General features: G+C 38.3%; 1 protein-coding gene across 2 annotated transcripts in view; it reads left to right on the top strand.

Moving 5' to 3' along the window:
* Nucleotides 1-22,580, top strand: part of LOC124155697 (origin recognition complex subunit 1) — a 37,696-nt gene that overhangs the window by 11,903 nt on the left and 3,213 nt on the right. For both annotated transcript variants that reach the window (XM_046529741.1, XM_046529732.1), the window contains exons 6-13: nt 1,456-2,039; nt 8,079-8,317; nt 8,950-9,232; nt 10,322-10,471; nt 12,958-13,073; nt 13,685-13,909; nt 15,679-15,803; nt 21,126-21,292. In XM_046529741.1, the coding sequence (XP_046385697.1) occupies nt 1,456-2,039; nt 8,079-8,317; nt 8,950-9,232; nt 10,322-10,471; nt 12,958-13,073; nt 13,685-13,909; nt 15,679-15,803; nt 21,126-21,292 (1,889 nt within the window). The remainder of the gene's footprint in view (nt 1-1,455; nt 2,040-8,078; nt 8,318-8,949; nt 9,233-10,321; nt 10,472-12,957; nt 13,074-13,684; nt 13,910-15,678; nt 15,804-21,125; nt 21,293-22,580) is intronic.

Raw genomic sequence — 22,580 nt, 5'->3', positions numbered from 1 at the left:
GAGACGCGACTATGCAGCGTGGTGCCTGACAGTGTAGTTTCTGATGTCACGCAGCGGTTTTGAAGCATTCCTGCAAACCAATTTTCTGAATCTGTTATCTCGCAGAAACGGGTGTGCGGTTTTCGGAACCAGATATTACACGGAACAGTAGGAATATGAGTAGAATCATGTTTTTGTCACCACAAGGTTCGCGGTCGGGAAAAGAGAGCTGTGAATGATTCCGGAAAGCAACCTAAAAGAACAGACAATGTGCATTAATAATTATAAATTGTTTGATTTACATGAATAATAATAATAATATCATCTTTATTCATCTGTAGCTCAGTAATAATTATGGTAGTTGTCGTCAATTAATACACCTCATGTGAGGACACAGTAATAAGAAATACCCTGGATTTCAGAGGCGGCAGAATGTACATATACAATACAAATAAGAGAGAAATCATACAATTTGAATCAAAGTGCAAAAGTACATTTAAAAGCTGATAGTGGAGAAATCAATTTCCTCCAGTGATTATATGGGTTTAGATATTAGGAATTTTTTTAGGGCCCTGCGGAAGACGTTGTTGTCAACCATTCTTGCTGAGTTGGGCAGCATGTTGAAGTACTTAATTGCCTAGTTTTCATAGTTAAAAGATCTAACCAGCCTACATTGAGGCATATCTAAATTTACTAATTGCTCTGGTGTCATGGTTATGTACATCAGCTCTGGTGGAGTACAATTGCAAATTTCCCTTGATGAACAAGAGAATATGAAATACATATAGGCTGTGGAATTATGGAATTATGAAATATACATGAAATTAACGTGAAATTTCAAATTATTTGTTATATTTATCATCAGAATTAATGTATTGGAAACGAACTAGGATTTCCAGATGAACAAAAAAGCCCAGACGAACCATTTGGCAGCGTAACAGTTCATATTCATCTATGCATTTGCCATTAATGCTGACGCTAGGAAGGACTAGGAGGGGTATTGAGAGAAGGAAGGGGAGGGTTGGGATGGTCTGTATTGTTACGGCCATCTATTGTAATCCCAATGCCCTTGTTGGAGTAGGATATTAAGTAAGTCATTGTCCTCGAGTTCAAAATACCACTTCATAAGCAAACTTACTAGCTTGCCTCATGAGTGTAGTGGAGGTATAAACAAATATGATGGGAACAGAAAGTTTCAGAGAATTGTTTATCTTCAAAATAGTTTATTTCAGTTAACAGTTTGTTTTGGCAGTCTGGTTATTTTTGACCCATCCGTAATAAATGTTACTTATGTGTTATCCATTCATTAAAAACGTGGAAGAAATGATGTCCCACATAAGTATACAAAAAAACTGTAAATCATGTACTCCAGTCGAGGAGACTTGTGTTATTTGGAAGTTATGGCTTCAATGTAGTAAAGTGTTCTTCAGTTTTAATGGTATCAAAGAAATAATATTCTTTTCCTCAAATTGTTAGGTCAGCCAAGTTTGAGGTACATTCTGCTTCCAAAGGAAAGCAGTGGTGAGGTGGAAAATGGAGAAAGTGCCAAGAAGAAACGTGCCTTGCCTACAGAGGGAAGTAATACACCTCGAAAATCCACCATGGGTAGATCTCTGGACTCTCCTGCTGGTTCGTCATCCAAGAAGTCAGAGGGGGCGAGGAGGGCACTCAGAGACAAGGACATCAGTGGGCTGCTTGAGGAGGATGAAGACGACGATGAGGAAGAGGGAGAAGACGCAGTGCAGCCTCAATATCAGTCTAGCATCTTGTCCCCATCCCGAATGAAGTTGAAGAGAATAGTTGAACCGTCTCCAGTTGCAGCTACTCCTCCTGGGACTCCAAAGAGAAAGGTGGCACGCTCTAAGAACAATGAATCCCCCTGTCCAGAGTTTGGCAGTATCACCAAAGGCAGTGTTTCCACAACACCCAGCCTCAAGAAAACGGCTTCTTCCAAAGGTGATGCCGTGAGTGTGAAGACACCAGCGAGGAGTAGTGGAATTAAAAGCAAGACACCAAGGACACCATCTGATCAAGCAAAAACAACCCCTCGGTCTTTGAAGGTTTGTTTTTTTTTGTAAGCATGCCTTTATCTCTCCATATGAGGATTATATAAGTTAGATCAATACAAATAGGGGTTCATCAACTAATGATTTATCTTATTATTCAAAGCAAACCCAGAAGTTGATCACATCAGACATCTATCATGATGAGTAATTTAATGCTTTTCTTCATTATGCTGTTATCAATGTTTAGTGAAATGTAAATTTTATGAATTTAATGTAAATGTAAATGAAATGTAAGGTTATATTCACAACTTGGTGTGCCTATTGTTTGGAACCTATGCGGTGCAACACAAAGTTGGATGTGACTCATTGATGGGTTTTGAATAGTGATGGGTCGATTCCAAAATTTTATCGATTCCGATCCCGATTCCGATTCTGACATTTCGATTCCGATTCTACCGATACCGATTCCATCGATTCTGATGCCATAGGCTCCAAGAAAAATATCACTTAATTCCAGGCAACAAGAAAACCACTTTAAAAAATATTACTCTGTGAAAGAGTCAGTTGACAAAAGCATCTTTCAAATAATTACTATGTAAATAAAATATAATAGCTAAATTTCAAAACAGAATATACCTAGGTACAGAAATTTTCATAGCTGTAATAAAAATTACATACTACGTATATGAATCTATGTAATATTTGGCCCTTTCAAATTCTAAAGCAGAAAAACCAATTATTCTACATGCTCAGCCAGCAGGTTTTGACGTCTCCATGTTATAGTATTACTGCCTGCAGAAAATTGCCTTTTGCTACACATGTGTGTTATTGGGCATGTACTTTCCCACCAAAATTGCAAGATTTCGGAGACTTTGGAATTTTTATTAAAAATTATATCAACGATTTTTTTGGATCTTGAATCTTCATGGAATTCAAGTGGTCGAAGCGAACAACTATAGAACTAAACTTTAGTTTTGTAGAGCCAAAAAAAATGCTATACTTCTCACGTCATTTAATCAACCTTAAAATCTCTTGCTTTTTTTAAGTTCAAGAAAGAAACTAAACGCTACAAATGAATATCACATCGGACGGTCGCAGTAATAAAAAAGGCTACAAGAGCCTTGTGGTGTGAAAACTCCCCCTACCGCGCGACTCACCTCGGCGAAGGTGGAAAGGGAAAAAGGGTATCGGTTGTTCCCTTTCACGGAAATAGTTCTTTTTTCTCTCTCTTAAGCATGCTGACTTAATCTCTTCACTTTACTTCAATACCCGAGGCATATTTCTTATGCGTGGGATGGTTCCAAAAAATATCCAATCCTTAGTATTTTCACTCGAGTAATGTGCTAAATGGTCAAGTCGATCTATACATAATCCTTTTTAACATCCTCAGTTTAGTGTTTTAAGTCAATGAAGACGATTATCTATGCTTTAAATGACGATTTTCAAGACTAATGTTTTTAAAAACTTGAAAAATCGGCCTGTTACCGAGCCTTAAAGTTCCGCAGCGTGTAGCTCAGCCTTGACGCGCGATTGAAAAATCGCTCTTATTTCCTTCGTCGCAAACTTTTTTTTCAAGATTTCTTATTAGTACTCTTTAGAAACCTCTACTTTATATTGTGGTTCAAATTTTCCAAGTTATATTTTTCGTAAACGAAAGATAATGTCTACTTTATGTCAAATTTCACGTGAAAAACGGGTCTGCCATTTTGCGTTGTAAAACCCGACAGATGAGAGCCAAAATCTTCGAAAGTCATTGAAAGTATAGGCAAAGCGCCAGATCAAAGGAATATTGCGTTTTATATTCCATAAAACTCACACCAACGCAAAACCACTTGGATAAATTCAAAGATTTTTTGAGGAAAAACGATATCTCGCTTGGCATTGAAAAATTGGTCATGCTTGGGCCTCTGTATCTCACTAAAGGTTCGTATTTATGTGAAATGGCATATAAAGCAATATTTGGTAATGATTTATGAGTATTTACGCTGAGTCTCTATCCCCAAAAAGGTCATTTTGGACTTTATTCCAGCTTTTTCCGATTTCAGACTAGTGTGCGCCGGGTAGGAAGACGATCGGCCGCTGCGGCTGGCGTAAAGGTATTCGGCGCCCACGTCGACAACTATAGTGTATTCCGCAAGCTGAAACTACCAGGCCAAGGCATTAGAATGACTTATCGGCTTTAAAAACTGCATTATTACATGAGTTTCATGATAGCGCTTCCTGTCGCCAGATTGCTGGACCTACTAGCCTCGAAAGCACTGTAATCTTAACTACTCGACTCGACATTCGTAATGCGACTCGAAACGCTCGAGTCGAGTACCAACTACTCGATTGACTTGAATTTTTGAGTACTCGCACATCCCAAGAAGATATGTGTTTTGTTATTACGATTACGTGGCGTGAAAATTCAAATGACTGTTGGAAACGCGGTCGTTTATTTTGTTGTTTGAAGTACTACTGGAATCGGAATCGATTTTTCGCCTTGGCAAGTACTCGTTTTCGATTCCGGTTCTTGGCCGAGAATCGAGGAATCGAACCGACCCATCACTAGTTTTGAATTTAGCAAACACTGCGGTGTGCTATTATTAATAAAACATATACATTTACAGTATTGTTGCAATTCAGGGGAATGAGGGTAATCAAGGAACTGTGCATAGCATCAGGGAAAATTGACTTACAAGAGGTGGTGGTTGCATTCGGCAGCCACCACCTCTAGTAAGGTATTGGGTAAAGGGGAAGTTGGGGCACAATAAGAATGTGGGGCACCACTCAGGCTCACGACATGCCCACATATATCATGAATCTAAAGAACTGCCTCACTTTTGCCTGGCGGAAGGTTTGTGTTATTGTCACAGCAAGATGCAATGAATTTGCTTATGAAGGTACATTCATTTGCTGTGAAACAAATTCATGTGTTTTTAAAGAAAATTGAGGTTCTTATAACTTTGTATTATACGGTATTGTTTATGCTTACTTGGCTGCCAAATATGCTCCATTTGTACTAAAAATATGCAGCTCAGATGAGTGGCTAAGATCAATGGGATAGGAGGTGAATGATCTTTACATAGAACGATGTCTCAACATCTTAACCCAGTGGTGTGAGATAGCTGCTTTATGCAATGTACATATTTAACTTGATTCATTAAAGTGGTTTGTAACTACTTTTTATCTTCCCTCATGGATCATTGAGGAAAATACCGTATAAGCTTGTGTAAGAGGCGCACCCCTATTTTGAGGATCGAAGCTATAAAGAAAAAAAGTTTTGCGACATTTTTTTTATCCTATCGTGCGGTGTTGCAGACGTATGCCTGGAATTTCGACAGTTATCGAAATGTCCTCTTTCAGTGCTATTTGAAAGAGGAAATTTTGATAACTGCGGCGGCATAAGAGGGAGTAGAAAGAGTTCCAATCCTCTCTTTGCATACGCCATCGCTCTACGTTGCTTGTCCTACTCACGAACAATTTTGTTTAAAAGCTCTCGCAGGAGTATTGCAATAGAATTGCAGCCGTGGAAAATTATAAGGCAAAACACGACAGGCAAATGGCATGAGCTTTCCCAAGAGATTGAACAACAATCGGGGCAATCTCAGCGCCGTAGGATAATAACCACGTCGTAGAATTAAGGCCCCTAGCACACGCACCGATTTTGGACGGCCGGTAAAATATCGGCCGTCCACATTCCAATAGTGAACAATGGGAGAGCATTGGAGCTTGCACACGTACCGACCACACGCCGGCACCGGCAAAATGCCGGTTAGCTGCAGGCTATTGTCACTGTGGATCGCCGATGCCGGCTCAAAAACTTAGCAACGTATCGTTTGACCGGTAAAAATCCGGCGTGTGTGCAAGCATCGCTTCGCCGGTAAAATATCGGCCAATGTTTTACCGGCCGTCCAAAATCGGTGTGTGTGCAAGGGGCCTAACGGAACTACACTCGGCTCTCCATCAGCTAATGCCTCTGCCGTTTTTTTCCTTTCCGAGACTCCACAGGAAAATATCAAGTTACAGGGGAACAATGGAAACGTGTTTCATCCCTACCCCATTCCACCAACTGACCTTTTTCGGTCTACCAGGTTCAATTCCCCGAGTTTCTGGAGGTCAAATGCTACGTGAGTCACCTTCTGAGCTTGAAGATACCTCGATATCTTTCAGCAATTGTATGACACGCACGAGGTTCAAAAAAGAATTGGACCTAACGCGACGTATATCTTACAGCATTTAAGTTTTTTGAGCTCTAATTGATGGACACAAAGATTTATAGCTAAAATAAGGCTACTAATATTCAACATAGTCCAAACAGCACAATTTCGGAAGAAACAAGCGTAGCATTCAAACAAGACGAGACGGACTGGAAACTCAGACAACGCAAACTGCGTATATCACATTGCTGCGCCTTCGCCCCTTCGCTTTAAAGGCAACGACGTCACATGCAAGATCGGACGTGTTCTTCCCTTGCTCCTTCGCTCGTAGCTTTAAATACGGAGGGGAGGGAGCCCTCTTCCCCTCGACCTCTCCTTCAGCGCTCTTCACTTATAAGCATTTCCGATTTCTTCTATCCACCATTAAGTCCAACAATGAGCACACTCGTTCGAATTTTTTCAACCGCAGGTTGTGACACCAATATTGCTATATGCAGTATAAATGCCGCGGGATGCCCACTCGTGGCAATAAATTTAGCGCGCGCTCCGGAGCGAGTCACCCCGCGCGATCTTTTCAATGTTCACCTCTGGGGTACCGACGTGACGGCGCGATGCTTGCAAGAAATTCAAACAGGAGCATTTTAAAAATACGTCAGTAAGGGAGAAACTCCCCTGCCTGCCGCTTGATTTTGACCCAGGGTTTCAGATGACTGACTCACGCTGAAAACCAAGGCCACTCAGTTCCCCTTGAACTTGCAACCGGTGAAGGGGAGGGGGGGAAGATAAGAAGTTTGTGTAAGAGGCGCACCCCCATTTTCGGCTGCAATATCTGGGAAAAAAGGTGCGCCTCTTACACGCGCTTATACGGTATCAAGATGTTTCTGCTTTTAGCTTATCTTCTACCTGGTTCAATATATGAAATTGATTGAACCGTTTTTTAAATCATTACAATTTTCTATGAAAAACTAACGAGAGGATCTGTTTTTAACCCCACTTTTACTGGATTATCAACTCCATTAACTGTTATTGTATAGGTGAGTACAATTTACATTTAAGCTGAATTCCTCATAAATGGATCAATTTCGTGGTTGAATACCGAGCCGTTGATGAACGCTGAAGTTTGTGAATACCTTAGTTGCCTGATGAGTGACATGAAAGAATAATGTCAGCATTTTTAAATTGCACTCAGGGTGATCTTCCTCTGTGAAAGAAACATGCATTCTTCTGGAATTAGAACTGAAAATATAATTCAAGATTAGCCACAGGAGAAATTGTGAAAAGTGGAAATCTAAAAGTCTAATTGAATCTTGCTGCTGCGAAGGAGGCCATGCTCTGTGACGGCTGATTTGTCTGGTCATCAAAATCTGTGTACTTTTCATATCCTTTGAGTTGGATCTCAATAGGCCTTTCTGTTTCTTCAATATAAGATTCTCCGCATTCTCATGGAATCTTGTGAACACTGAAGTCATTCATGCTCAGTTCCTCAAAGTTGACTTCAGGGGAAAAATGTTGAAATGTTGAAGGTGGAACGACTGACCTGGGAGATTAGCTGAGAATACTTTACCAGAATCATCCACTGGTAAAACCTGAAAGCTTTCATTGGGATTAGTGTACTAACTGAGGCATTTTAATCATGATTGGCTGCTTTCAGGTTCTCTCCCGCATCTGTTCATCTCAGGCGATGACATATTTCGCAAACTTGGCAGTTTGCTTCGTCAGGTCCGAAGTGAAGGATGCAGTTGGTGATTTCCTTATATACCTTTCCTTTTATGTATAAGGAAATCACCAACTATATCCTACACTTCGGACCGGAAGAAGCAAACTGCAATGTTTGCAAAACATGTTGTCACCTGAGATGAACAGACACGGGAGAGAACCGGAAAGCAGCCAATCATCAACACCACTCTGCGGAAGCCTTCTTTCCAACATTTTAATGATGTGTCATCTTCATCAGAATGTATCTGCACGCAAGAGACTGCAGTTGCTAGCTGATATGGGGCTCTCTGGAGGATCGGGTGGAATTGCTGAGCGAGGGAGCCATGCTGGCCCTTTGGCCACTCCCCTCTCACCTCTTGGTGAGGCTAGAGCTCGTCTCCATGTGTCAGCAACCCCTAAGTGTCTCCCCTGCCGTGACGAAGAGTTCTCATCTGTGTACTCCTTCATCGAAGACAAGATTTTGGATGGAGTTGGAGGGTAAGTGAACTTTTCTTCCTTGACTAAAAAGTTTTAAATTATTTATTATCTTATTTTTAACCATTCTGCCATTTACTAAGTTGGGTTATAGTTCATTAGAATTCATGTGGAGGTGTGCTGTCTACATCAAGTATATTTCTCCAAAAAATATATGACAGGCTTTTGAATGGTTTACATAATTCTACCCTTGTAACTTAATTGCCAAATATATCATGAACTTACAGCCATTACAAAAACGTCATAAATAGTCATTCTGATAAGCTATGAAAAAACAGTAAATCTTCGTATAGGTATGTACTTATGTGTGTATAATTTGGACAAGAACTCTTGCTCAGGGTTTTAAAGACTCCTCTTATCTCATACTCATCTTAAATCCATTCTATTTTATCTTCAAAATTTTTCTGTAACATCACATTTGTGTCTCCTTGGTAGTATGTGTCCTTTTGAAGCAGGGTACACTTGGGTTGTTATAATCCCCTCTTTCCATATTGTTCTGGCCCAGTCTATCCTATAGTCTGCAAAATTAAGGAGCATTCATCTTGACCAGAGTGCAATGGTGCGAGCGAGATGCTGCTCTGGCCATTCATTTATCTATTTTGTTTGTCTTATATTTGTCTCTTGCTATATTTCAGTTGTATGTATGTGTGTGGAGTGCCAGGAACGGGAAAGACCGCTACGGTTCGCATGGCTGTTGAAAGACTTAAGGAGGAGTCTCAAAAGGGAAATGTACCAGAATTTGAATTTGCTGAGATCAATGGCATGCGAGTTACGGAGCCACGCCGTGCGTACTCTCAGCTGCTTAAAGCATTAACAGGAAGGGCGGGCGCGTCGCCCGAAGAAGCCAGGGATGCCTTAGAGCAGCGCTTTTCAAGACCCGCACCCCGAAGACTATCCACTTTACTCCTTGTTGATGAGGTGATTTTTTCCCATTGTTTGTTAGAATCTGGCATTCATAAATTGTTTGAACTTTCATTTTGCCTAGCTATCCAAATTACATATACACCTCATTTGTAAGATTCTTAATTCATATTAACTATTGTTATTGATCCTGGATATTGTAATGCTTAGATGTAAAATTAGTAATTCCCTCATGACTGTTGCTCTAATGTACAGTGAGATAAGATTGTTTTTTTTCGGTCGTATAAATGTCACCTTTCCAAATGTTCTGGAGTTTGGAGGTTTTTATTTGCTAGATTTAAATTCTGTGAACCAGCAAAAACTGCTGATTATTTTCTGTGTCATTATTTTTAGTTTTAGTTCCAATGAAGTTAAATATGTTATCCGACAAACATCAATGAGCTCAAAATTAATCACAATTATGCATTACTGGTATCTCCACCAAATTCTTTTTCACCACTGGTCAGTTGGCGCATGTTCGTCTTTGATTTACTCCAAATACGTATCCTCTACATCAGGATCCTTATCGAGGGATTTCAATTTTGTTTTCTTTGATTCAAGTCTTCTGCAAGGTTACCTTTAGTCATTGTTAAATGAAGCTTTCCCTAAAATACTTGGACTTTTATGTTATACAATGGGTGAAATGGAGTTTTATATTTGTTTCAATGCCATGTTTTCTTGGCATATTTTTATAAGCATGTCATTGGAATGCTGGCTGTTTGTCTTATTTTGTTTACCAGCTAGTCAGTTTATATTTTCATCTCCATGGCATTTCATCAACTACCTATGAATGTTGCGATAATGGATGCCTCACAAATTATTTAGATACATTACCTCACCTGACCAGCACTGTTGACCAAAAGCCGGTCCTAATTATCTGGAATGCCAATCCATCCAATTAATCTGTGGCTCAAACATAGAGTATTTATGATTTATAGCGCTAATACATCCCCATCTTAAAAAACTTGAACTCCATGTGATGAGATCACTATATTTTTGTCCCAGTAATTGGTTCTTTAGACAGGTTTCAGTATATGTCTCTTTCGTTAATTTAAAATACCACTCTAATTAATTAAAGCTAATATTTTCTTTCCCGTTCCATTTCAGTTAGATCTACTTTGCACCAGGCGTCAAGATGTCGTTTACAATTTGATGGATTGGCCCAGCCGGGCTCATTCCCGCCTCGTCGTTATCACCATTGCCAACACAATGGATCTCCCAGAGAGAGTGCTCATGAGCAAAGTGTGCAGTCGAATGGTGAGCCCACAGATCAAATTTCCCTAGGATTTAAGGTTGTCGTGTCTTATTGCTCACTGCTGAGCTTAAAGCCACCTTGATAGCCCACAGAATGAGAGATGGTGGTCGACCTCTAGACATAGAGGCTTGCTGCAAGATAAGCGAGTCTACTGATCAAATGAGCAGTTGTGGAAAAAAAGCAACCCGGTGAACTGAGTAGGTATTGATCCATCCATGGGTAAGGTAGTCTCTGATTAAATGATCCCGAAACCTGTAGAGATGTTGTGACTTGGCAAGTTAAGGCAGTCCCCTTTATGTCTGTCGTCACCCAGGGATTGGAACTCTTCTTTATATTTGTCAAGGTGGAGATCATATTGGTTGGTTCAGTAAAATGCATTTCACTTTGGGAGTGGTAACATTTACTTTGTTGGTTGTAGCACTGTGATGTGGAAGGCCAGGGGAAACCATTATATTCCTGAGTGGTTAAAGCTGCACCACTCATTTTTATACAGGGTGTTCTCGGGGGTTTAAGAGGGGACAATTTGAAACTTTTTTTTCCTTATAAGCATGGGGTCGCAACTTCTTAGTTACTGAGCTATGACAATGAAGACATTGTTGGGTGCACTTTCCAGTTGCCATGAAAATGTGCAATAATTTAATGTGCAGTGATGGAAGGGATCTGAAACTTGTGCTGATTGAGCTTCAGATATGTTTTGTTAATTTTATGCTAACCTCTAAGAGAATGGTAACTTATTTTTACTACGGAATCCAAGTAATTGTAGATGTTTCTACTTTCATGGTCATATTTTTTACACCAAAAGCTTTATTTTCAGAGATAACATAAAACTTTTTAGGACTAATTTTCAGGAAAATTTATTTTATTTATAGTAGTAAGCATCATTTCTCTATCATCATTTGCAAAGATGATTGGGAAATTTTAGTGATGTGATGACCATTATGCAGCACTCCATGGACGGGAAAGAGTTGTGATTTTCTCTCAAGTCTTTCAAGAAGTAAGCTCTCATCTTCAGGGCTGATGTCTGGTCCTTGCAGTCATCCTTCTAGTCTTGGTCTTCTTCCCAAAGTCTCTTCTGATAGGCTGGTGTGTTTCCATTTTGGGCCAATGGGATTCTCTTTGGGAGTTTTGGTTTCCGGGTGCTACTTAGTGCATATGCTGTGTCAGGATTGAAGTTTATCTTCGAGCCGAATCTTGATGGATTCCTTTTTTAATCTCCCTCAGAATTTTGCCTCATGGCACAGGATTTTTACCCTTTCCCAATGGATGAAGTTGCCGTGGTTTGCTCCTGCAGATTTTTTCAGGTTGGAAAAATCTGAGGTGCCTTTGATGTTCCTTTAACCTCGATGTTACTGATCTCCCCCATGTACACTTATCCACTCACACTCACAGTGTATCCAGTAGATGCACGGAGTTGAGATTTGTCCCGATCCTGTTTAATGTCTATGGAATGCCAGCTGTGGCAATAGGTTCAGATCCTTCTTCACGACTAAAAGACATTATTTTGCCCTCATGCTTGGAGCAAAGAAGGGACATTTATTGCCTTAGCAGAATGCACTGCAAGAGCAGTGGGCACAGAGTTGTCACTTCCTCTTTAGGCATGGTTTTTGGTATAAGTTCTGCATTTCTCTGCACGAAGGTGGTTCATTTTATTTTGTCCACAACTGTGCACACTTTTATGGAAACAACCTTTGTTCTACTGAGCTGAAGGGTCTGACAAATCATCGTATGTGCAATACTGCATTGTTAAATATGAAAGAATATAAGCCAAGTTGTTGACTTACGTTTCTTAATTGTGCTGTGTGGATGAATTTCAGCAGAAAATACATTGGGTAGGTTTGTCCATAGTCAGTTTTGTGGTGCAATATTTGTTACACCTATGTTACATTGAGTAAAAATCACATGTCAAGTCACCAAATCCGACAATGATATATGTATTTTATATGGATGGATGGATCCAGGATTTTATTCGGATCCGGATCGAATCCTTGATTTTTGGAGCTGGATCTTTAGGATCGGATATTTTCGGATCCAAATGCATTTTCAAATTCCTGCTATTAAACAAAGTAATTATTCATGTTTATTCTGGGAACATACAATCAAAGGAATGCGTTTTAGATTTTCATACACATTTTAATATTTTTATAAATTAAAAATCATTTTATAGGCTTTCAAGCTGTTTTTTAAAAACATATTTGTCAAAAAACATCTCAGCAAGAGAGAATCAGAACTCTCTCCACCCTTATGGTCTTCCACAACTTTGGATCCGATATATCCGATGAAGGGCAATATCCGCGGATATTTAGATCCGAGGTATCCGACCATCCCTAGTATTTTTTTTCAGTAATCATGTGGGTTATTGGTGATATAAGTGAAAATTCTGGTGGCATTAATACATGTACATATTTAAGCAAGTCTTTTTTTTGTTTCGGCCCCTCTGGGTAAGCATGGTGTAGTAATCCTGGTGGTTGTGTGTGTGTGATTTTTTCAGGGGTTGACCAGGCTCACATTCCACCCTTACACCTTCCAGCAGCTTCAGGAAATAGTCATGTCACGCATGGAGGGCTTGAAGGCATTTGACCCCGATGCTGTCCAACTTGTGGCCAGGTTCGACAATAAACCTTTTCTTGTTTGTAGTCAATAATTAGGTGCTTGTTGGATGTTTATTGATGGCTGGATGGATTAGTGTGACTTTCCAATAGAGATAGCATATTTTGCAACTTCTTCTAAGGAAATAATGAAGAAGCAGGAGCCATTTCCACAATTTTAAATTTATTGGTACTACTGGTTTCGCTTACAGCGTTATCAGGTACAATATATTAAGGTGTGCAACATCTTAAATAGGAAAGGCAGGATGGGGGTGGTAAGACGGGAAGGCGGAGGAAGGGGACAAAAGGAAGGGAAGGGTGTACCATCACAGGTGCTTGGAAAAACTGAGGGTTTTTCGACCTCTCGTTTTTCACCCTCGGTTTTTCCAAGCACCTGTGATTGTACACCCTTCCCTTCCTTTCTTCCCCTTCCTCCGCCTTCCCGTCTTACCACCCCCATCCTGCCTTTCCTACTTAATACGTTGCACACTTTGATATATTGTACCTGATGATGCTGTAAGCGAAACCGGTTGTCCAATAAATTTAAAATTGTGGAAATTGCTCCTGCTTCTTCATTATGTTCCGTTTCCACTCCATCTCGCCTGAAACCTCAGGTTATATTCTTCTCAGGAAGGTGGCTGCTGTGTCAGGTGATGCAAGAAGGGCTCTCGACATATGCAGGAGAGCTGCCGAATGTGCTGAGTCTGAGCTCCTTGGCCAGGAGAAGCTGGGGAATCAAACCCCAACTGCAAGGAGGAAATCCTTGAAGGCAATGAAGGGTGTAATGGTGTCCATGAGACATGTGGACCAGGCTGTGTCTGAGATGATTTCAACCTCCAAGGCGAAGGCGATCCAGTAAGTCAAGTGTTTGATGCTCATGGTAAAGTAGGGGGGCCAATCATGCGGAAAATTAGGAATTTCATTCTCTCTGGAAACTCATTGAAAGGCAAATGATGAAAAAATCTTGGAAAGTCACATTTACGACTAAAATGAATGGGTGCATTCAAGGGTTGTTAATGAGGGCTACCGCAATATCTACGGGACTTATCTTGTAAGTTCCTTTTGGGTAATGCTGCGTTGGAAACATTTTTTGCTCAACGTTTCACTCCTCCAACTGGGAGCATTATCAAGAGAATGAGAGCAACGTTCTCATCCCTATCTTATATATTGGATAAGTGGTCCCATTGTTGGCCCAATTTGAATTTTGCACGGAAGGCGATAGCCGTTGGGCATTATAATGGGCCAGGAACCCTTTTCATACCCCGCTCAGCTTAATACCATCCTCCCCATTGAAATTATTTGGCCTTTTCGCTATTTTGACGGCTTAGGGTACAAGGTATGGATAGTAATCTTCCATCTTCGTCAACACCTGTGTATGCCCACGGCTGGAGGCGTGTTGTTCAGCAACTACTGATGCGCTCCATTTATGACATTGCTCTTTTGTGCTCTTTAAGCCTTTAGGAGATAGAGTGCTTGCTCTATCCCAAGTAGCTTCTGCCGCAGCAGCAGTTACCACCAAGCTACTTTCAAAATACTTGTTAATTGAGTGGCCACTACTCTATAAAAATCAAATGTCCGATGAAGTTATTTTAATTTAATGAAGATGAAAATACAGGTAACTGATTTCAATTACATTATAAAAGTGACTTATGCATTCAAAGCTAAAAGGATATAGTTTAGTTATAAAAAAATTTATTGTTTTTTTCGTAATTTTGCATGATAATAAGTTTTCTGTAAAAATAAAATGCCCAACATTTTCTAAATTTGATGTATTTTTAATTTATATGTTGTGTCTCCAGTAGTGGTGCTGCATACTTAACGTATATTTGGATCCAATGTTTGTTGTCAGAAATCTTTGGAGAAAAATTCTGGAAACCCTAAATTTCTTCATTTCCCTTAAACTATTCAATGAGGCCAAACAAAAACTTTCTGCCCCTCTGTGCCTGGCTATGGATTTCGCTGACCATGCATGGCTTGAATGATCAATGGACATTGGCTGAAAGCCCTGTATTAACATTCACTTAAGTTTGTTATAGTATGTGGGAATTAAAGCATTTGAGTTCATATTGACATTAACATAAGTGGGAGCAGGAATAGAAGGAGCAACTGCTTTGCTATTTCCACATGGTAATTTATTGAGACCGACCATGGTTTCGTTACAGCGTCGCTGTAGTGTAACATTATCAAGGTAACCACCTTGATAATGTTACGCTGTAACGAAACCATGGTCAGTCTCAATAAATTACCATGTGGAAATAGCAAAGTTGTTGATCCTTCTATTCCTGCGATTATGGATTTCCACCAAGTTACCCCCGCTACTATTAATTATATTAATTAATTATAAGTGGGAGCATTTCAGCAACTGCTGATAATCGTTTAAATTTTCAAAAGCGAAATTTGAATCATCAAAGCCTGATTTTAGTTGATAACAGTTTTCTGGTGTGCCAGAAACAACATACGTATATGATATGCATATTTTGTAAGACTGCTGAAGAGGCTTGAAAGTCTTTGGTTGTCAAATTGGAAAAAAATTATAGTTTTTATTTATTATTTTTTTATTTTACTCCTAATATTTCGAGAGTGAATTCAATGAGAATAACGCACTCTTGTTGTTCCCATATCAGGAGCTGCAGTGAATTGGAGAAGCTGTTTCTTCAGTCTGTTGCTTCTGAAGTGGAACGCACAGGAGTGGAGGAGGCAGGCTTTGAGCGAGTCCATTCTGTATTTAGAACGCTTTGCACGTATAGTGGTAAGTGGAAGAAATGTGGACTTTAGGAAATTTGGTTTATTAATATACGTAAATCTTGATAAAAAAACTTCTTGGCATTTCGAAAAAATTTTGTTGCATGGAGATCTTTAATGTTTAGAGGATGACCATTCTTAAAAGCTGTCAAAGGCAATTATGTATGTATTAACTAATACGTAATAATTTTGCTGGTGTTCCCTCAGAGAGGATACTATTACTCATTAAAAACAATAATTTTAAAGAATTCAATTTCAAATAAAAGTTTAATTTTGCATTCATAGGAATAACAATATCTTTAAATAAATGAAAGAATTACAACCATGACATGATGCAATGATAATACTTAATTGTTTACCTTCCATTAATATTATATGTCAATGAAACAACGTTCTCAGTCACTATTTGAATTAGGGTTACTTTTGGTGAATATAATAATAAAATACAGTGAGTCCTCGTTCTACGTCACCCCGTTTAACGTCATTTCGCGATAACGTCACGAAAATTTTGAGACCGCAATTCGTTTATCGCACCTTTGCTTCGCGATAACGTCAGGTCTGGTCAGGTCTTTTAAATTTCGCGCGAGAAAAAATGCGAAGCGGCGGGCGTTGCAGGTTGTTCGTTTTGTGGGCGGTAATACAGTCAGTCTAAACGAAGTGTAAAACGGTGTGTTTATTGTCAATTTCAATTACGTTTATAGCAAATTTTCTGCAAAATGAATTCTTAGGTAGGTGCGCAAATGTTAAGTGCGTAAATGTCAAGTAAAGTTTTAGCAAATTTTACTTGACATAACGGTTTTCTGGAACCTGAAAAGTGATTTCTAGGAATTTTTCCGGGTAGAACTCGGAGTATTTGTCGTCACTTTTTCGCTGTGTTCTCAATAATCTTGGTTCCTGTAATTGCGACGATGTTTCAGCGATGATGATGCCCAGGCGATGATGCCCAGGTGACCACCATAGCGAAGCCGAAAAAACAAACGCGGGAAGATACAAAAATGGAGAAGGATGTACGTCGCTGCTGGTATTGCCGTCAATGAAGACAGGGACTCGTGTTTATGCCATAGTTTGGCATTCCCATCGTAAGAAATGGCCCAAATATGATACGCTAAAATTTTTTCGCGTAGGAATTGTGAGGTCTAGGAGCCGATATTCACTTTTTACATTGTTTCTTATGGGACATTGTGCTTCGATTAACGTCATTTTGTTTAACGTCACATTTTTCAGGAACGGTAAGTGACGTTAAACGAGGACTCACTGTATGTATTCAGTTAACATTGAAATTTAAGAAGATATACAGTAGAATCCTGATTTTAGGTTTTTCTGGGGCAGAGAATTTTAAACCCAATATCCAAAGAAGCAGACTAAATGAGGACCTGCCATTTCTTGAGGTTTCAGAGACTGTAATGATTTTAACAGCTTCTCATTAATATAATACATAATTTTAAGCGACTAAAAGGTGTCAAATGCTGCTATAAAATAATTTGATTAATTTAACCCTTAGAGTGCGAGAAGGTTTTTATACGTTTTGGACCCTGATTGCAGCATTTACTTAAAAAAATTTATTGCTACCTGGATATCTTGCAATTAGGCTCTTTCCTTTGCCTTAAGGATCACAAAGGGGCTTGATTCTACCAGACCAGTCCTCTTGGCTGGGGATGCCTCCTGCACCGGGGGTCTCTTTTGCACTGGCTGACAGCTAAAATCATGAACTCCCACTGTCCAAGGGTTAATGTGCCCATCCCCAAACTTCAGAAAACAATTTTCAGCAAAGAGCTAAAAAATCATAGGTGAAATTAATAGTGGTGAACAATTTGTGAATGTTGAAGTTTGAAGAGAATAATAATATCAATTAACTTAAAAATTTTCCTACTTGGCATGTTACTATGGATAGTTTTCAGAATAAATAATTCCATTTTACATATTTCTCCATGGTTTGATGCTTAATTTTTTCAATTTTATTCAGTTAAAGCAAGGTATAGGGGGCTATTTACTCAATAAATCATCATCATTGCATCATCAAAGACGAGCAAAATAAAGGTACAGAAGAGGATTGTTTATCTGGAATTCTGAACTACGAGCGTGCTACGCCCGCTCCCGGCGGGCTTCCCCCGCTCTTTTCAATGCAGGTCCACACAGGGATAGGTGCGTTTCTAATTTTAAAATGTAGAAAAAAAGGCAGGGTCTTATGTACAAATTTAATTGGAATGTTCATGTGCAAATTGAGGTCAGAGGACCTCTTTAAACACAACATTGGAAGCAATTACACTATCCTCTGTTAAACGCACATGATTACTCATACTTACGTATCAACAGCAACAACAACACGTTTTTTTTTTTTTTTTTTTTTTTTTTAATTATTTAAAAACCAATTTTAGGAAACAGTAGCAATAATATTAGGAAGTAAGATATGCCGTCGCATGTTCTCTGATAAATTCTGTGCATTTTGGTACCTCATTTATAGAGTTTGGTTGCATATGCCGGCCTCGGTGGCGGCGGGGTAAAGTCATCGACTGCCAAACATGAGGTCGCGGGTTCGAGTCCCGCCTGGGTGAGTTTCACTTATCCAGGGCATGGTTGTTCGTGTACGTTTCATTGTTGAATACCCCGATTTAAAATGGCCTATGAGAGCTGTATTCGGAGGTCTGGGAATAAAAAAAAAATAAAATAAATTTTAAAAAAATATAAGTTGAGAAAAAGGTATCTATACAGTAGAAATAATATAGAAGATGGAATATCTATCCAACAGAAGGTTTTCTAGAATTTTTCCAACATGATGTTTTCTCTTGCCCGGGCTAAATAACTGTCATCAAAAAAAGAGAATCTTATAGAATTTTTTCTACCACTCTGGTAGATGATGATTCAACATGATGGTAACAGTAGCATGTGTAGTCTTCTTTTTTGGGCATACCCCATATTATAGCTCCAACTGCCTAGCTGATCCTCGATTGTGTCTTAACTGTTTCCAGAAGTATAACAAGAATTTGTGATGCAGAAAATTATTTACTCAGCATGAAAACATTATTTTTTTAATGCATACCTTTTATATTTTCTATTTCAATGTTTATTTAAAAAATGATATTAATTTATGCATAGTATTTAGTAACTGAAAAATTATTCTAATTATGCTGGTCAATTTCTGACTTGTAAAACAATATGTTTCATTGCAAGAATTCTTCGTTTATACAAATTTTCCTTTTCATTTATAAACCAATGTATATCATTATAAAATCTTATCCAGAGAATATTCTATCGTTCAGTATAATTTTTCCATCATAGGGAACAACACTTTTGCTGGAAATATTGGTAATACTCGCAATATTTTCTTTTGAGCAATAAAACATTTAAAATCGTACTTAAATGTATCATTTCTAGAATAAAAAAATAATTTAGCTGCATTACTATTTCCATTAGTTTTTTCCATAAAGTGATAAAGTCTGAACGGGTTTTCGCTACAGTACTGACTACGAGCAAAGAAATATGGGAAACATGTAGGTGTGTTGCGGGAAGGTATCACAAGTTTGACAGGATACTTAGAAAATTTTAATTTCAAATTTTTAGCAAACGAAGGGTTATTTTTGGAAAAAAAAGTGTGAAAACATGTACTAGGCATCACAAATCATAAGATCACGTTGTTAAAATAATAATTAAAAAAATACAAATTTTTGCCAAAAAGTCAGCCACTGGGCATTTTCTTCAAAAAACGGTCAGCACGGACTGTGTTAAAGGAATGATCATTGGGTGAACTGCACAGGAAATATTTGGCTAACAATGGAAGGCTCTCCGAGAAAAGAGTTGAAAAGGGCATATGCCATCAATGATAAACATTCTCAGACAAGTATTGTTGTAGCTACTATTGGGTGAATAATTCGTATTGCTTGTCATCACGCAATCGTTGAAGTCAAATTCAATATGTGAAAGGTGAAGTTGTCTCTTGTGCTTTAAGCCTGATTGAGAACCATTAATACAAAAAGTTCCTGGTGTTAGTATCAGAGGGGGAGCGAAACATGAAGAAACATGTGAAGACTAATCACCTGGTCTGCTTGTCGAAGGTCCCAATGCTGCATTCTCGGAAGAATTGTAATGGAGAAGCATTGCTTGGTAGATTCAAGTGACTCTTGCTAAAATTTCATGTGAATAGTATTGTTGATGAGCAGAAATTCAAAATTTGGATAATTATTTCCATGAACCATTTTCAGAAAAAATCTGGGCTTTATGAAGACAATTAAATTAAATAAGCCCCCTAAACGTTGCAAGCTTATGCAGGCTATTTCTGCTAATGATACAAAAACACATCACTTGTAAAGAGGAACAAAATGCATCTATATATGTACTTGATTATTTCATTCTAAAGAGATAGAAAATCGACTCAGGATAAAGTATTATTTCATTCAACAGAACATTTCACTGTTAATAGGTATGTTTTCCAGAGGATGAAAATGCAGTAGTATCAATATTAGTGCATGATGGGGGGGAAATCAAAGCCTAATTTTTTTTGTAGGGAGAACATGTCATACATAGGTTCATTCTAAAGAGGTTTCATTTTATATACAAATCCTACTTGTGGTCGCATCAAAGTTGACTTTGAACGTGAAAAGGTGGCCTCCTAAAAGTTGACTCATGGACAAAAAAAGTTAACTTTTACTTACAACTTTCCAATGCTATGGTGCACCAACTGTGACTGCCCTGGAAAAAGTTAGAGAAAAGTATAAGTGGCAGTGTGTATCAACCTATTTGAAATTTACCAGAAGAATAATCTGGTACAGATATCAGAGATGCAATAAAAATTATTTCTGAAATTAAAAAGGGAATTACGAATATGTAGCAGTCTTCTTTCCCATAGTTCTGGATTTGCAAGACAATTGCTGTTAAGTATTCCTCTCCATCCGTTGAATACTTAAGCAAGCATTGTTGGGTTAGGGTGATGATGTGAGTCAAATGGGAGCCTTAACAGCAGAAATATTGTTTCAGTTGATGATTTTATGGAAACATCGTAAATTTCCTATTTCAATCTTTAATGTCTAAACTATGTTACTTTATGTTCAAACTATATTAATGGCATTAATGATTTTCATTACTTCATTTTCAGTGTCTGGATTTCTGACTAGCCTCTAGAGGAATATTGTGACTAGTAAAGAAATTCTGTTCTTTGCCTATAAAGGGATTGAACACATATGTATAATATTTTGAGGATTTGAGAATTAGGGAATATTTTTTGATACAGACAGAACAAAAATAATTCTCTAATTTTTTGTTTGATTAAACTTTCAGTATTTTCATCTTTCAATACATAAACCAAATTTTTGATACACGTTTTCTGTTGAAATTGCAGGATTTAGGTTACCCACGGTGACTGATACAATGGGAATTTGTTGGCGGTTGGGCAGCCTCCGACTTTTGTTGACTGAGCCCTCATCCCGTGCTGATATTTTGCAGAGGGTGATGCTCAATGTGGATGTTGATAGTGTTCATTATGCCCTGAGGGTGGACCAGAAACAAGTAAGTCACATTCTCTGTTGGTTTTTCTGGTGATTCATAGTCAAATAAAATTAACCCTCAACCGGTGACGTGCGGTCTGAGAGACCGCTGCGTTTCTAAAATTATGAATATTTTCAAAATTACTATTTCAAATTATCTATAATTCTCGATAGCTTCATATTTTTGTATGATAAGGACATCGCACTCTTTAAATTGAACATTCGTATTGTTAATTTCTGTAAATTTGAAACTGAATTCAATTAGCGGTCTAAGAGACCGCACGTCACAAAATTGGAAAAATCAATAATAGTAATGTTGGTGAAAATCATTCAGAAAGTTGTTAAAAACAATTCGTGGTGATTTTGAACTATAAGAACAGTTAATAATTTGTTAGGATATATTTTTAATCACACAACATGGATAATTAGGAACTAAATTTTTCATAGGTACGTCATGTAAGAATAAATAACCATTCAAGTCTTTAAATGCAAAACAAATGAAATCCATTGTTTTGGAAATATCTCCCATTTATTTCTTTAAATGTTAAGATTTTTGTGGATGTTATCAATAATTAGAATAAAACAGTGGTAAATGTCGCGTAAGCAGGTAGTACGCTTATAATATATTTTGTAATATGGAATCAATTGAACCCCGAAATTTCGTGCACCCACGCCTGGAGTGTCAGATTCATTTGTGCCTATCTTTTGAAATTCTGTCTCCTTCTAAGCATTTGGGGACAGAACATCTAATCATCGAGTTTTACCGCAAGAAGAAATTAAAAGAGCCTGGGAAACACTGAAAGTAAAATGTCGAAATGCAAGTGCCGTTATCTCCACATTTGGTGGATTCGTATTTTTTTTTTATTTTGACTACTTTTGTCGGCTATTTTTTAAAGCAAGTAGAAAAGTCCTTGAGTTCGTATTTTTTAAAGTAGTACAAAAATCTGTCGAATCATGCCAACAAATACAATTGATATTGAAAGAGGGTGCATAGATTATGACAGAAGTGGTGTAGTAAAAATTGTCCCAAGAGAAGGACATTTTTATTACAGGAGAAATCGCTCGCAGCAGTCATCAAATGAACCTAAGAGGCAAATTTGTACACCCTTCCATAACATCTTTACTCAGAAGCCTGATTTGAAGGATTACATTATATCACTAGGTTAGGATATTGATCGTCTTGATTATAGGTCTCAGATTTTTGATGAGCGAATGTTGCAATTGATTTTGCACTGGATAAATACAAAGCTTCAAGCTATAAGAAAAAAGTATGAAAAGGATAGCAGGCCGGAGCTACAAAACGTTTATTT

This window comes from Ischnura elegans, chromosome 1 (assembly GCF_921293095.1).
Source record: "Ischnura elegans chromosome 1, ioIscEleg1.1, whole genome shotgun sequence".
Lineage (NCBI taxonomy): Eukaryota > Metazoa > Arthropoda > Insecta > Odonata > Coenagrionidae > Ischnura > Ischnura elegans.
Note: the sequence above shows the minus strand (reverse complement) of the source record. Positions and strands in the feature narration are given on the sequence as shown.